The sequence below is a fragment of the Diachasma alloeum genome, unplaced genomic scaffold (genome assembly GCF_001412515.2).
Source record: "Diachasma alloeum isolate Michigan unplaced genomic scaffold, Dall2.0 Dall_scaffold_00891, whole genome shotgun sequence".
NCBI classification, from domain to species: Eukaryota; Metazoa; Arthropoda; class Insecta; order Hymenoptera; family Braconidae; genus Diachasma; species Diachasma alloeum.
In genome coordinates, this window is record NW_021681012.1 from 186,225 (window position 1) to 201,328 (window position 15,104).

The 15,104-nt window shown below is 38.0% G+C and overlaps 3 protein-coding genes across 6 annotated transcripts in view; 1 reads left to right on the top strand and 2 right to left on the bottom strand.

The window, feature by feature from the left end:
• LOC107045230 (zinc finger RNA-binding protein) overlaps positions 1-8,115 on the bottom strand; it is a 13,530-nt gene extending 5,415 nt beyond the window's left edge. The window contains exons 1-5 of one of the 4 annotated variants that reach the window (XM_015267420.1): positions 8,035-8,115; positions 7,592-7,752; positions 6,285-6,626; positions 3,839-4,339; positions 1,392-2,603 (exon numbers count right to left, since the gene is read on the bottom strand). In XM_015267420.1, coding sequence (XP_015122906.1) covers positions 1,392-2,603; positions 3,839-4,339; positions 6,285-6,626; positions 7,592-7,752; positions 8,035-8,084 — 2,266 coding nt within the window. In that variant the 5' untranslated portion in view covers positions 8,085-8,115. Of the gene's footprint in view, positions 1-1,391; positions 2,604-3,838; positions 4,451-6,284; positions 6,627-7,591; positions 7,753-8,034 lie in introns of all 4 variants that reach the window. The other 3 variants (XM_015267419.1, XM_015267422.1, XM_015267421.1) reach the window with 3 other exon arrangements.
• A 2,548-nt stretch (positions 8,116-10,663) lies between these two features.
• LOC107045226 lies at positions 10,664-13,108 on the top strand. The gene is made up of 5 exons (XM_015267413.1): positions 10,664-10,836; positions 11,133-11,212; positions 11,678-11,841; positions 11,914-12,109; positions 12,871-13,108. Exons 1-5 carry the CDS (start codon positions 10,742-10,744, stop codon positions 13,056-13,058), a joined length of 723 nt encoding a protein of 240 aa, XP_015122899.1. The 5' UTR covers positions 10,664-10,741; the 3' UTR covers positions 13,059-13,108.
• LOC107045225 (threonine aspartase 1) lies at positions 13,071-15,054 on the bottom strand. The gene has a single exon (XM_015267412.2). The coding sequence runs from the start codon at positions 14,319-14,321 to the stop codon at positions 13,143-13,145; it is 1,179 nt and encodes a 392-aa protein (XP_015122898.1). The 5' UTR covers positions 14,322-15,054; the 3' UTR covers positions 13,071-13,142.
• Positions 15,055-15,104: the final 50 nt, after the last annotated feature.

Sequence of the window (15,104 nt, forward strand, 5' to 3'; positions counted from 1 at the left end):
GGGGGGGGGGGGGGGAGGAGAGACTTTTTAGAAGAGAATGTGTCAGACACTTTTTGTAGGAAATTTGATAAACTACAAAAAAGTTCTTGTGACTTTTCTCTCTAAAACCACTCGTTACGGAGATAATTCGACATTTTTAAATGCAGGTTTAGATTTTTACGTTTTACCACTTCACTGTTTAATCATTTTCAATCTTCAATATCTCCTGGGGTAGTGATACGAATTCAAAAAGTTTTATCTCATTTTGAAGTACAAAATATGTATTTCAAAATGATTGAAAAAATTTTGAGTTCCACTAAGCAATTTTGAAGATATTAAACAAGAAAGAAAACAATTATTTTCAATTCCATTCAAAAATGAAATTTCACTTTTGCTAAATATGTAATTATCTCGAAAACGAGTGGATTTACGAAAAAATGTCCCAACATCATTTTTGTAGAGAATTAAATTTCCTCCAAAAAATGTTTTATGACATTTCCTCCTAAACTCACTTGCAACCGAGATAACCGCATACTAAAACAACTGAATATTCCCTTCATCACAAAATCGATAAAATTTCGACTAAGAATAATTATCCCTTGGAAAAGCAAATAAAATACCAAAACCTCTCAATATAATTAACGTAATAAAAACAAAAATGAAACAAAATACTAAAAATTCCCCTCAAAATTGTTCAAACGTAAGGAAAATATGACGAGGGACTCATGTTACTAAATTGCATGATCAAAAAGTCCATAGTTTTTAGATTGCCTTAGCGTAGTTCATTGGACTGCTACATGGCGTATCATCAAAACAATTTAATCACGCCGAAATAATCGAATCACAACACAGGACTCTACAACTAAATGTACGCACATCACTGAGCTTTTCTGTTTTTTGTGATACCTCTTTCTAATAAACAGGGGCTGCCCTGCGCAACGAGTAATACGCGATTACAATCGTAATTAACACTCGTCAGTGTTTAAAGCAGTCCTCCAGGTACGCATAAAGGTGTCGTCGTTGATCCAGCTAAAATCTCATCAATTAATCCACAAAAACCCTAGATATTTATTAAAAATAACGAGGAAATAAAATATTAGCGCACTCGATACTGTTGATTCCAGCAGCTGGATGATATCATTTCACCATTTTGTACCCCTAAATTACATTTATCCATTCCGATTAATTATCTGAATTCGAAAAACCATTTTCTTTCTTTCATTTGCTAAATTGTTTCTTGCTATTTTTATTCCTCCACAAAAAAAGAGGAATCACCCAGCTCTGTATCCTTCACCCACCCAAACTCCAAACCCCAAACCCCAAAATGAAAAAATAAATGTCCTCAGGCCATGAAAAGAAGAAAAACCTTATCCTTTTCTTGGCCCTGGTGAATCCAAAAATCTCATAATCACCTGCACCAGCTGGTTTTGGTGTCTCCCTCATAAGAGGACTGGTCAAAGTAACACTGACAGTGACACTCCCCCCAGAGACAGTGATGGCAGCGGACTCCGGATGCTTTCCAACATTGTAGTTGTCCTCAGGCGCCACAATCTTCAGTTGAGCAGGTAGAATCTCAGCAACTTTATTCAGCAGAGTTTTGGTGGGTTTCTCAAGGCACAGAACAACCAGACAGACGTGATTATCCCCAGACAAGAGCAGTCCCTTTGCCAGATTTCCCACCCTCATGACGCCCCTGAGAATCCTCGAGTCTTCCTTCTCCTTGTGAAACGAGAACAGATTCCCATCGCTGCCATCCTCCTTCTGCGGTGGAGTAGCTGGCTTCTTCTTGTCCACTGCCTCCTCCTTCTTTCCCTCAGCACTATTGCCAACAGCGACAGCCCCAGCAGCAGGTGTCGGTGTTGTCGCTGGAGTTGTCGCTGGTGTTGCCTTCTTGGTGGCCTCAGCAAGTGCATCAGACACGAATTTAAGGGCTTTTTCAGTGTGTGACACGATTTTCTGAACTGCCTGCAGTTCCTCCTCCTTGGGATAGATGGTTGAGTGGTGGGCAGCCACGTGTTTGTCATCAGACGAGTCGGGACGTCGCTGGGGCCCTGGGAACATCATCATGGGAGGTGGACCTGGAAAGGGACGAGGCATTGGTGGTGCACCTGGACCCCTTCCATAACGTCTGTACCACTCGTAGTACTCGCACTCCTCCTCGTATCTTCGTCTCTCCTCCCAGTACATCATCTCCTCGTCGACGAGGGGACCCATGGGCCCCATTGGCCCCATCTGTCCCATGTCCTCTCGTCTACGTGAGAACTCCTCCCTTGCCTGCTGCCTCCTCTGCTTCTCCTCCTGCATTTTTCTCTGCTTCAGGCTTGGTTTCATGTCGACTACGAGGTCGGGGTTCACCTTCTTCTTGTAGGCGAATCTGTGACGACGACCCTTCATGTGCATGTCCTTGGCGTTGGGGTCGTTGAAACGACACTCGCAGAGCTTGCAGTTAAAGCTTATGATCTTACCGTCCTCCGATTTATTCTCTTCAATGTATTCCTGGCCCACTGGCTGGATGTCCTTCTCATCGGTGGGGGCCTCCTCTGTGGCTTCTTCGGGGGTTGGGTCATCTGGCTTAAGCTCTGGTGGCTGAGATTGGTTCACGGCGACTGAACCCAGATTGCCAGCTGAAATTATTGGTGGATTTTGTGATTTTAGAACAATACCTTCAGCCAATTTACGGTCATTAACAAGCAAGAATAAGAAAAAAAATCTAACTCAAAAAAATCCTCTCATTTTTTTAAATTTGGCCTCATTTTTTAATTTTTTTATATGCATTCCTCATCAGGGCAGTTTATTAATCTGTGAAACAAAATCTAAATACTTATGAACTTTTAAAAAATCCCTTGTTAAACTGTTTCACCTACTGCATAGAATGAGAGATTTTTTTCTAATTTACCAATTAATTCTCAATCTCAAAAATAATACATAAGGAGTGAGCATAACACCTTCAAGCCATAATATACAAAAAACCTATAAACGTGAATCTGTTGTCATGAAGGAAATGCAAGATTCATAATTGTTGTCAAATAGTTAAATTTTGTTTTGAAAATGAATAATCACATTAAACTATTACAACACATTTTTTCAAAGTCAGTAATGATTATAAGAATTTCTTCAAAAAATTTATGTTGCCTGACATTCTACTGGTCAATTTCAAATGTAAAAAAAGGCAATAACCTGAAGTTAATGACAGTCTACCTAGTTAATCAACCTATTTTACATTTAGCACAAATAATTGTCAAACGGATTTTATGGACTCGTGGCAGTAGTTTTATTTGTTTGCATCTCTATTGTTTGTTTTATAATTCAGATATTATCATTCTTTCATTTTATTCAGGGAAGGATGGGGTAAAATAGACACTTTCTACTTTTTACTTTAAATATTCATAAGTCAATTGAGCTCAGGCTAAACTCATCACAAAGGGGAAGAATTGTCGCTTCAATTGAAAAATAAAATTATTCCATTCATGAACAATTCAACACGTCATGAATATTTTTAAAAAAGTCAAAAGCGTCCATTTTACCCCATTCTCCTCTACGCAAGAACTTCCACAAGTAATCTAATACAATTGATTGAAGATGACATCTAATTCAATGGACCAAAATAATAAATACACTAAATCATACACGATGAAAAAAAATGTGTAAAATGACCAATCCCAAGCATATAGCTAATTTCTTATCAAAATAGCTATGTTATATGAAGAAAAGGGCGATTTCTCACTCGTTTTCATAATCGTAAACTAATTAACATTGAAGATGCCCTCGAAACCAATCAATCAATCTTCCTTTTCCTCGCTCCCCCCCCCCTCCGCTCATTTTTTATTAAAAAATCCTCATTATGAATTGAATTACTTACAAGCAACAAAATTGATCTTTGGAGTGGCCGTGACCATAGGTTTCTTGGCAGCCCCCGCAGCTTTAGCCCCAGCAGCAGGTTTGGGATTCAAAACAGTTGGATCAGCGCTGGGAATGGGTTTACCCAGTTTCGTATGAAGTTTAACGACCTTCTGATGCTTGGCCCCCCGAATGTGTGCGGCATAAGCATCATTACCAGTGCAGGTGACATCGCACAGTTCACATCTTAACGAATTGCCAGCGCCACGTGCTGGTGGCTGCTGTGGCACCTTGAGTGATGCCTCCTTCTTCTTGTGCTTCTGCCCCTCGAGATGTTCACGATATGTCTGTGGCCCAGCACAACTGATCTTACAGACATCGCAGTAGTGCAATTGTTGGGGCTTTGGTGGCTGCTTGGCCCGCATACTCTTCATACCACCTCCACCACCGCCTCCACCACCACCACCACCACCGCCTCCACCACCACCGGGTGCGAAGCCCTTGCGTCCGTAGCCCTGCCAACCTCCAGTCTTCTGGTTAGTCGAATTGCTGTTTGCACTTTGCTGTGCTACGTACATTGTCGCAGCGCTATAAAGCGCTGCGTCGTAGCCGGAATACGTTGTACTCGTTGGTTCTAGAGAGAAATGAAATTGAAACCTCATACCCATTTTACTCCGTAACTACTCGCACGATTATTTAGAGGATTTTTTCATGTTTTTTCAATTTTTCATTCAAAATTCGTTAAATTATTTTTTATTATCACAGAGCTATTCACCTTAGTAGTTTTCAAGGTATAAATTAATGAGGGAGCTCCAATAAGAGCTAGAAACTACTAATTAATAGTGCACAAATTTAAAAAATCAGAGGCACAATAGTTTTGTTGATTAATTTAAATCAATTTGGAGACGGTTTTTGCATAAGACAACAAAAGGTGAAGCCTCTAGAGTTAAAATTCTTGTTAATCAATCATAATTGATACTGTCTTCTGTAAATAATCATTTATGAACGTGAGTCTCCGTTTTTATTATCGTAAAACAGTTATTAAGAAGATTTTTCCATTTAAAAAAATTGGAAATTCAAGATTCGTTGAATTTTTATTATTTCAGGGTTATTAGTCACCTGGTAAACATACCAGGTATTATACAAAATTAGAGGCACACAAGTTTTTTTTTCGATTGATTTAAATCAATTTGGAGACGTTTTTTGCACAATGCATCAACAGGTGAAGCTTCTACAGCTGAAATTCCTCTTGATCAGTGAAAATGGATATTTTCTGTTACAAATAATCGTTCATGAACGTCTCTCTTTTTATTATCGCAAAACAATTATTAAAAGGATTTTTCCATTTATTTAAATTGAAAGTTCAAGATTCATTGAATTTTTATATTATTTCATGGCTATTATTCACCTTAAACGTGTGTAATGTGCAAAATTCATATATATGAGGGATACTGAATGCTCCATTCACTTGAAGTCTCTAAATGAGAGCTGCAAAATATTAATCACCTTAAATGACTTCTTTGATGCATTCAGGGCATTTATTATTCTAAATCCTCAAATTTTCTTTTATTTTCATGTTTACTGGTTTTATTTCATTGAAATATAGCACAGATTCATTGAAAAACATTTTGAAATGTCAACTTTTTCAAAATGTTTTGAGAATTTTCATGTTAACGAATATATTCAAATGAGTATTGTATATATTCCCCAACCCAAAAAGTAAAAATAACACACAAACATCAATATTCCCCCAACTTGAAGAATCCCATACATCTCGCAGACCTCAAAAACTCCAACGCCACATCAAACTTCAACAAAAGCATTAAATCCACCTCCCCTTCCCCATCCCCCGGGCGAGTAGTTACGGCTTAACTTCATCCTTTCAACAAAGTTAACACTCGACAGAGACAGAGTGTCTCGCCTGAATTCAATGGATTGAACATTCTCGATAAAAAAAAAATGTTTATAGGCCTCAATTTCATGTTCTGTTTTTTTATCATAATAATGAACGGACAAAGTGACATCACAGAGCTGGGTAGTATTTAATAAAAATCATTGTGCTATACTATTTGAAATAATCCTCACAAATTAAATACTCTAACATATTTTATTTAATTTCACCGAAATGAAGGATGTAATTGTCTATTTTATTTCAACATTTTAATGAAGTTTATACAACGAAATTGAAATAATCTTCAAGTATTTAAAAACAAATTGTTTAAAATTGTAAGATTTTTTATTCTAATAATTAAATAATGAAGTTAAATGAATAAAAAATGGAGTTGACAATTTTATTTTAATACATTTTAATAAATATAAAATAATGCAAAGAAATTGAAGTAATCTTCGAGTATTTAAAAACAAATTATTCCAAATACTATTTTTTAAGTAAATTTTTATTGTTTTCAAGAAATACTGTTTTACCCAGCTCTGCAGACAATAAATGAATAAATAAAAAAGCCACTTACTATTGGCAGCTGCAGGTGGTGCAGCAGGAGGTACCGCAGGTGCTGTATACCCTGAGGAATAAGTAGCACTCTGGGTCGGATTGGACTGCTGATAAGCTGTGCTCGAGGCTTGATAAGTCTTTGCCTGTCCAGTTGTCGTGGCCTGTCTAGCTGTCCCTGTGTATGCGTTTGTCGTGCTATAGGCAGGCTTAGCTGCTTGGTAATGTGTCTCAGTTGTAGTGTAGGTTGCAGCAGCAGCAGCTGGCTGCTGATAGTAGGTTTTTGTCGCGTCGTATGTCGCTGCTGGTGCAGCACGACCGTAACCGTAGTCGTAGGTTTGGGCTACTGTACCTGGATTAGCAGCTACGGGGGAAAAAAAACCTAATAACGAATCGGTCAACGTTCTACGGTATACGCACAGGGGCTGGAGATTTATTATTACGATATTCTGATGTCGATAGTGAGTTTATAGGGATAATTGAATGAAATTGATAAAAATAAATCTTTGAGGTGATTATGTATTCAACAAGACGTGGGACATTGATGTTGGATTTTTGATTTCGATATTTTGGAACTGATATTTCTGAATAGCTGCTCCAAAATAAAGAATTTTTGTAGAACTAAGTCGAAATGGAATAAGTTGTGTAGAAAAATTAAGGAAATTTATGGACTCTTGTTAATATTTGATCGAAAAAATCGATGAATTTGAATTTCCTCAGTTTTTCTACAGCATGTCATTGCATTTCTTATTATAGAAGTCAAAGAAACTACAAGATAATTTTTTATTGCAAAAAAAATGAAAAATTCTAGTTTCAAGTTCACACATGACTTTCAAGCTGAATTATCTCTGCAATGAGTGGGTTTGGAGTAAACTGTCAGAAGAATTTTTTTCTAGAAAATTTCTTCAGCTACAAAAAAGGTCATCTGAAATTTTGTCGTAAAATCACTCGTTTGCAAGTTAATTACACAATTATCAAGACAACTTTTGTATGAAAACCTGCATTTATTGGTTTCGCATTAAATAAAAAAAAACAATTATCAAAAAAATGGAACTTTGAAAAAATCGTGTTGTTCACATAATTTGTAAAACGAAATGAGTCAGTTCAGCGAAGAATCCCAAGGAACGTTTTCTTCTAGACCCACTCCACGACATAATCGAGTAAAAAAAAATGGAAGAATGGCTTCTAGCATTTTCTCCCGAAATCTCTACTTCCTCTGATAAATGAGTTTTCCCTGTAGTTTCCCGAGATGAAAAGTTGTATTCCAAAGAGGTTAGAGTCCCCCAAACCCCGAGTAGGATCTCAAACACTCCCAAACCCCAAACTTACCAGCATAAGTCGTCCCAGTGGCAGCCGCTGCAGCGGCTTGGTATGTCTCGTACCCAGGGGGGGCAGCTGCCGCTGGCCTCTGAGTGTAAGTAGCGGCGGTAGCTGTGGGTGTTACAGCATAACCAGCTTGACCCGTTTGATAAGCAGCCGCACTAGTCGCTCTAGACCCCAAAACGCCCATTAAAAATCGAAAAATCCCCCATCAAACCCCGAAAATCAATGGCAAAATCCCGAAAAAAATCCCCCCTCGGTCCCTCGTTTTTTTCCGTGAAAAATGAGAAATAAAGATGGCGACCAAGCCGGTAGTCGGGCGATTCGCGTGGTTAAAATTTTTTTTCATTGAATATGTCACGAATAAACGCTATTGTTAGATTTATTTTTATTCAATTCAATGATTTTTCGTTGGGAGACAGAGTTGTTCGTTATTGAGGAGTTGTACGTACCCATATTGCGTGCCACCGTGAGTAAAGCCGAAATAATTATTCTGAGCCATCCTTTCCTCGTCAGTGTAATCCCGGAAAGAAGGTACAATGGTGGAAATGCGGTGACGAGGGGCGTGCCGCAGACAGCGACAATTTCAGTCCAATATGGCGGGGGCTTGGGAGCTTCGGCCGGTGCCATTGGCCCTTCCGTTGGAAAAGATGTAACTCGAGGGGAATCGACTTCCGGTAGGGCCGGTTTTCATGGGTTTAAGGGGTGCTGGCCGCTGGGGGGGCCGAGTGGCGGGGTTAAGGGGAATTTATGAATTTAGGTGATTGATTTTTTGGGATGTTTTGTTGAATTGGGATTATTTTGAGGGAATGTGGGCTAGGGAAGATTTTGGGGGAGGCTTTAAACAGGTATTCTGAGGGGGTGTTGTAAATAATTAAGAATAATGATCAATAATAATAAATAATAATTATTACGTAATAATAATCCGATGAAATTTTCATCCCGGATTTGAATTCTTTGCTATTTTGTATGTATTCTATGAAAATGTGAGGATAGGAATTGAATTTATGGGTTTTGGTTCGTTATTCGAAAAAATATATCAATTTTAAAATTTTCTCTAGACATTGAAAAATTAAAAATTATGTTTTCGTGTTGATCTCGTTTCTCTTCCTCTTTTTATTTTCTTCCTTCGGAATTAGATAATAGAGAGACAATACATTCGTTTTTCTTCATTATAAAAAAAAAACTTTTGAAATTTTCAAGATTAAAAAATCTATTTTTTAAATTTATTTCTGATTTTCCTTGCCTACATTTTTCGTATTTCCTGTTTCTGTGAACGGAATACAATCACAGAAATTAAAAATGTCTATCTCCCTCGATTTTTCAAGAAGAAAAAAACAATTTGAAAAATTTTGCAAAGACAGAAAAATAGATTTTTTCATTTTATTGATATACTGGATTGATCTCTCTTTGAAATTTCCATTTTCGGTTCCATTAAAATGAGATCAAAGGGATGTAAAATGTTTATATTGGTTCACATTTGCAGATCATTAGCACTAATTAATTTAAAGAAAAAGAAAGAAATAAAAAATTTTAGGTATGATTATCGAAAGTTGTTTGTCGATCTGTATTCTGACATGATTTATGTAGAATTCCTCTTTATTCAATGTTGCAACTTATGAATTAAGGAACAAAAATATATACAATAACATTTCGGGCGAAGTGCCCGTTTGCTATATATAGTAATAATAAATAGTTGGAAAGTCGAGTTTCTGCAGAATTTGGTTTTAAAAACCGAGTTTCTAGAGAATTTTGAAGCGATTTATCTTGTGAACGAGGGGGTTTAGGATAAAATATTGTAGAACGTTGTTAGAGATTGAGGCTAATATTAGGGCGGATCGGGGACACGTGATAGGGAAAGGGTGAAAATTAAAGACACGCGGATTACAAAACACTGGTGATGTACTTTATTTGTGGCGCAAGCCACGCGTCTTTATGTCAGGGATACACGAATTGATGAATGTTTCAATATCAATTTGATAATAGTCTTTACACTGCACTAGAGATTCTCTCGATATTAAACTTGATGATTGAATCAAAATAATTGATAGTTAACTCGGAATTAATTGATAATTGAATCAAATAGAGACGCTACACAGAGCGCTAGACTCAATATAATACACTCGGTGATGTACTCGATACTCGGTCAGTTGACTAACCGATGTATACTCTTTGAGGAGTAGATTGATACTACTGCAATTTTATATTTGGCGATTTGCTTCGTGATTTGCCCGTGAACCCGAAGGGTCCCGAAGTCGGTCGAGATTTTCCGTTGAACCCGGTAACTTTAGATAATTACTTATTTGCTGCGTTTCAAACAAACGTTTTTTGCTGGAAATTTTCTCAGCTATAAAAAAGATTTTATCAGTTTTTGGTGTGGAATTAATAGTTTGCGAGATAATTCGACGATTGAGAAAGAGGAGAATTTAATATTTTGGAGGCGTTAAGTTTCTAGAGAATTTTTAAGGTGAATTATCTTGAGAATGAATAGGTGTAGGGAGAAATATTGTAGGACATTTTTTGTAGAGAATTTCCTCATCTTGAAAAAATATTTTTTGAGCTTTTCTTGTGGAATTATTCGTTTATGAGATAATTAGACAATTAAGAAAACGGAAAATTCAATTTTTTGGAAAAATAAAGTTTTTAGAGAATTTCTAAAGCGAATTATCTTGGGAAGGAGCCAGTCTAGGAGCAAATTTCGACATTTTATCGTAGGATCGCCCGCGTACGAAATAATTCGGCAAATAACAAACAGTAATTTTTTTTCTGAAAAAATCAAAGTTTTGAAGAATTTTAACGGTAAAAATCTCGGAAATGACTCGGTAATGACTTAGGGGAAAATTTGAAATATATTCTTGTAAAAAATTTCCTGAACTACAAAAGATCAAATCAGAGACTGAAGCATCGAAACATTCCTTGAATTGTGAGATTTAACCCCCGAATCCCCGAATTTTTCTTCTATAATTAATAATTTAAATTACAACAACAACTATCACTCCGACATGACCCTCTCCATGAAGGAATGTTATGAAACAAACAAGTTGCTGACTACGTGAGTAGAAATCCTACTTTACACACAAGTCATCGAGCCGATTTGAACCTCCGAATCAATCACTGCGGGGGAAAATCTCAATCCGAAGATTGTATCCCTGATTATTAATGGCAGATTTATTCGGTGAAGTTGTGTATCCCAGCTCTCGTGCATTTTGGACCGAGGACGACGGTGAGAATGGAGAAGCAGGGGATGACACAGTGTAAGGACAGCTACCGGCTTAACCTCACTCCCAATTAATTATCTCCAAGGAAATTTTCAAAGAAAGAAAATCCAATAAAATTGTTTTTAAGCTCAGAAAGAATTCAATTACTTCAATTTGTTTTTATTTTCTTTAAAAACCTTGATAAAAAAAATGGTTCGAGGAAGTCAATAGAGCTTTTTTGTATCTGAGGAAATTCCTCATAACAAATTTCTATTGACATCATGCCCTGCACAAGATAAATAATGTAAATTTAAATATTTAAAGGCTCTTTTATTACTAATTTTTATTTTCAGATCATTCACAATTGATTGGATAGAAACTTGCCCGGAGAAGATGAAAACATTAATAATAGCAGAAACCCCGTTAATAAAAGGTAATTTAGAATTTTTAATGATTCATCAAGTAGTTAAAAATTGAAATTTAAACCCTAAAATTTGAATAAAAAAGTGTCCAGTTTCTCCAATAATTTTAAATTTTACTGAATTTTCCAGATAGGAGAGGGTGGGGTAAAATGGACACTTTCTATTTGTATTCTTTTTATGTTAAAGAAAATAGAAAATGCAATAGATTGAAATGCTCTATTTTCACACGTTTTCTATTTGATAAATATTCAAAACTCAAATAGATTTATCAATTGAGCTCGGTCTACCCTCGTTCAAAAAAATATTCCATTTCATCAACAATTTCATGCCATTAACATTAAAAATAAGTCAAGAGTCCATTTTACTTCGCCCTCCGCTATATCAGTGGATGAAAAAAATTGAATCAAAATTTTTCCAAAACCTGCATCATTTTTTCAAAAAAAAAAAAAATGTAAAAGTGTCGTAAATAATTTCAGATTTCATCGAGAAATGCGTTATTCAAGACCACAAATGCATCTGCAACATCAAATCTCCAAATAAAAAAGAATCCTCGAGAATCCACCAACTGCCCAATGATTTATTTCTCTGCCTAGTCGATCCCGAAGTGAATCTCACGATAGCTGGTGACTTTATCGAAGCTGTGAGTGCATAAATTTGTTTTCCATCCAAACCAACAAATGTCGAATTAATAATTCCAATTAAAAATCCCCAGATATCTCCAATTCTCTCAAAATCCGAAAATACAATCGCCATCACATGCAACCACGTGTCGCAGCTTAAATGTGGCGAGAAAACCCCAGAGCTTTCGTTTATGAGATCTTTATCGACGAGAGCAGTTTCAGAAAAGCAAAGAAAATTCTTTTCTGTACTGAGTCAACCGAATATCGTGGCAGGAGTCGCAGCTGGAGGTATCATTTTAATAAAATTTATTTTTCTAATTGGTTACAATCAGTATTATTGCAAAAAGTAATACGACTGATGAGGCTCGATAAATGATTTGCTCATGATGTAATTTTTTTTCAACTGAATAAGATTTTAACGGGAGACTACTATGAATCTTAAAAGTCACGGGGTATTGGAGTGGGATTTTTCATACACTGAATTGGTGCAAAAAAAATGTTTATTGTTCGCTTACCCCGTATACGCTTAAAATAGTCCAGGGCCTCCAATTTTTGTTAGATTTTTTTTTTTTCAAAATTTTTGAAGAAATGTGTACAATACCAATTACTAGCTAGTTTTTTGAAATTCGATATTCAATATAAAATATTGCACCATTCATGTAAAATAGCCACACAAATGTTTCTGAATGAATCGCGAATATATTTCAAAAAATTTGAGGAACATTTTTTTGATTATTTTACATGAACAGTATAATTTCTTTAATAAAAAAAGTGAAATTAGCTGTGTAGGAGTTAAATTTCAAAAAAAACAACTCGTAATTGTTATTATACACTTTTTTTCAAAAATTGGTAAAAAAAAGCCTCTGTAGCTCAAAAATTGGAGGCCCTGGATTATTTTTAACACTTCAAGCGTTTGCGAAGTAAACGACCAGTAAACAATTCATTTTTTGCACTAATTATTCGTTTTAGACATATATAATCGATCTTCAATGCATAATAAATCTAATGCATGCAAATCTCTTAAAAAATTTTTAAATGTTTCATTTCAGCGATAGCATATGCAGAAGTGATGGACCTCCCCGGGACGCTCGCAGTCCTCTACCTGGACGGTTTCGAGCTCGACTCGACATCAGCAGAGCCCCTGATAAAGCTCTTTAAAGAGCTGTTGTCCTACGACCTCAAAGACTTCCACGTGGCCTCAAGTCTATTCTTAGAGAAAGGGAACTTGTACATGTGAAACCCACCAATCTCTTCTTCCTCACCAATAAAATCTTTATTCAAACATAAGAGTACATCTCCACACTCCCTACAGCCCTCGCCCTCAGAACTTGAAGGGAACCCCCTGCACCACAGCCTTCCTGCCCACCTCCTCAGTCTCCAGCATCGACGCCAGTCCCACAGCCCCTCCCTCCTTGGAGTTCATGTACCCCAGGATCATCGAATTGGTCGAGTGTGTCCAGAAGAGGTCCCCCAGGCCCTCCTCCCCATCATACCTCACAACGATCCCCCCACCCATCTTCTGCTCCACCCCCTGCAGGAATTCAGACCCAATGAACTCCCTGTCCACAGCCTCATGAAGCATCCTCACACAGTCCCCTCCATCCCCCTCGAATTTCTTGCCAACAGCCTCCGCAATAGTCCTCGCCAGCGTCGTCTTGATGAGGTGCTCTCCGCACCCAGAGGTTGAGGCCCCAACTGAGACGATTCCCGCCTTGGCCCAGACCCCACAGCCCCAGACCCCAGCCTGTCCCACCCTCCCAGGGCACTTTAAGATGATTCCCCCACTGGAGCACGCAGAGGCGACGTTCCCCAGTCTGTCCACACAAACAGCCCCCACTGTGTCCAGCCGAGGCCTCGAGACCTTGACATCCCCCCCAGGATCGTCCAACTTCCTCTTGTAATGATGATAAATCTTCTTCGCTTTCGAGGAGACCAAGTCCTCCCCTGGAATGGTCTCCACCCCCATCTCTGTCGCCCACGCGTGCGCCCCAGGACCCACCAGGACACTCGGAGGCACCCGCCCGTGGCTGATCCTCACGGTCTGGTGCTCGCAGAGACGCTGGGCCAGGAGCACTGGGTTCTTCACACCACTCACTGCACCCACCGACCCGAACAGCAGTCTCGAACCGTCCATTACACTCGCGTCGCACTCCACTTGGCCGTCTAATGTTAAATTCGAGCCGAATCCTGCGTTTGTTAAGGGGGAGTCCTCCAGGACCATTGTTGATGCCACCACCGCGTCCATCGGGGTCTTCCCGGCGCGGAGGACCTGGCAGCCCGCCTCACAGGCTAGTCTACACAATTTTTGGTATTTTTTCTTCAGGGACTCCGAGTGCTGGCCTGCACCCACGTGCACTGCTATCAGTCCCTCGTTTGGCTCCATTTGTTGATGATTTTGAGGGTTATGACGCTGTGATGATTGTTTGTGTACATGGATCAGCTGATCCCGGGAAAACTGTTTGTGGGGAGGAGGCCAAGGCGACGACATGTTGAATACCATTCAGTGAACGGTTTTTGAACGTTAATAAGTCGGGATCCGCAGAGTGGAATAAAAACTTTTTATTTTTGTTTTCAAGAAGATTTTTCAATCTTCAAAATGAATTCAGATGTATTGGAATCGGATTGTTGGGTTGGGAGATATTGACGAGTGAAGGAGGTGTATACTGGCGACAATATGAGAGTGATCTTTCCATCTAACCCCTACTTCCCCCACCACCGACGCGCGCATGCGCAATGCTGCGGGAGCACACCCTCAATCCGCCGGTGCTATTTTCTTGGGTTTTGAAGACGAAAATTTCGTGCAACACACAGCGAAAAAATCGACTTAAAAAAAAACCTTTTTCATCATTAAATCTACACTCATTAATCTATTCATCCATTCATTCCTTTAGCTCATTCATTCTTCACATTAATTCATCATTTAATCATTTTATTTTACAGCTCTTCATAAAAAAATATCGTGTTTAAAAAGTGTTCCAGTGAAGACTTGTGTCATTATTTGTTTAAATTAATTTTGTGGCTTAGCAAAAGTGTTTCAGGGATCCAGTGACATCGATAATTTTCTCTTTTTCATTGTGAACATTTAGAAGAAGTGGTAAGTAGAGCTGATATATTACTACATGTTTTATGGAATTATCGGGATTTCTAGGTTAGGTTTGTGTTTACCGGCCGGTGTTTGCTTAAATTTTTTGCAAACTCAAAAAAAAATCATTATTATCGGAAAATACAATTGAAAAAATAGGGAAGGGTGGGGCTAAATGGCCCAAAATGGATCCCTGATTCA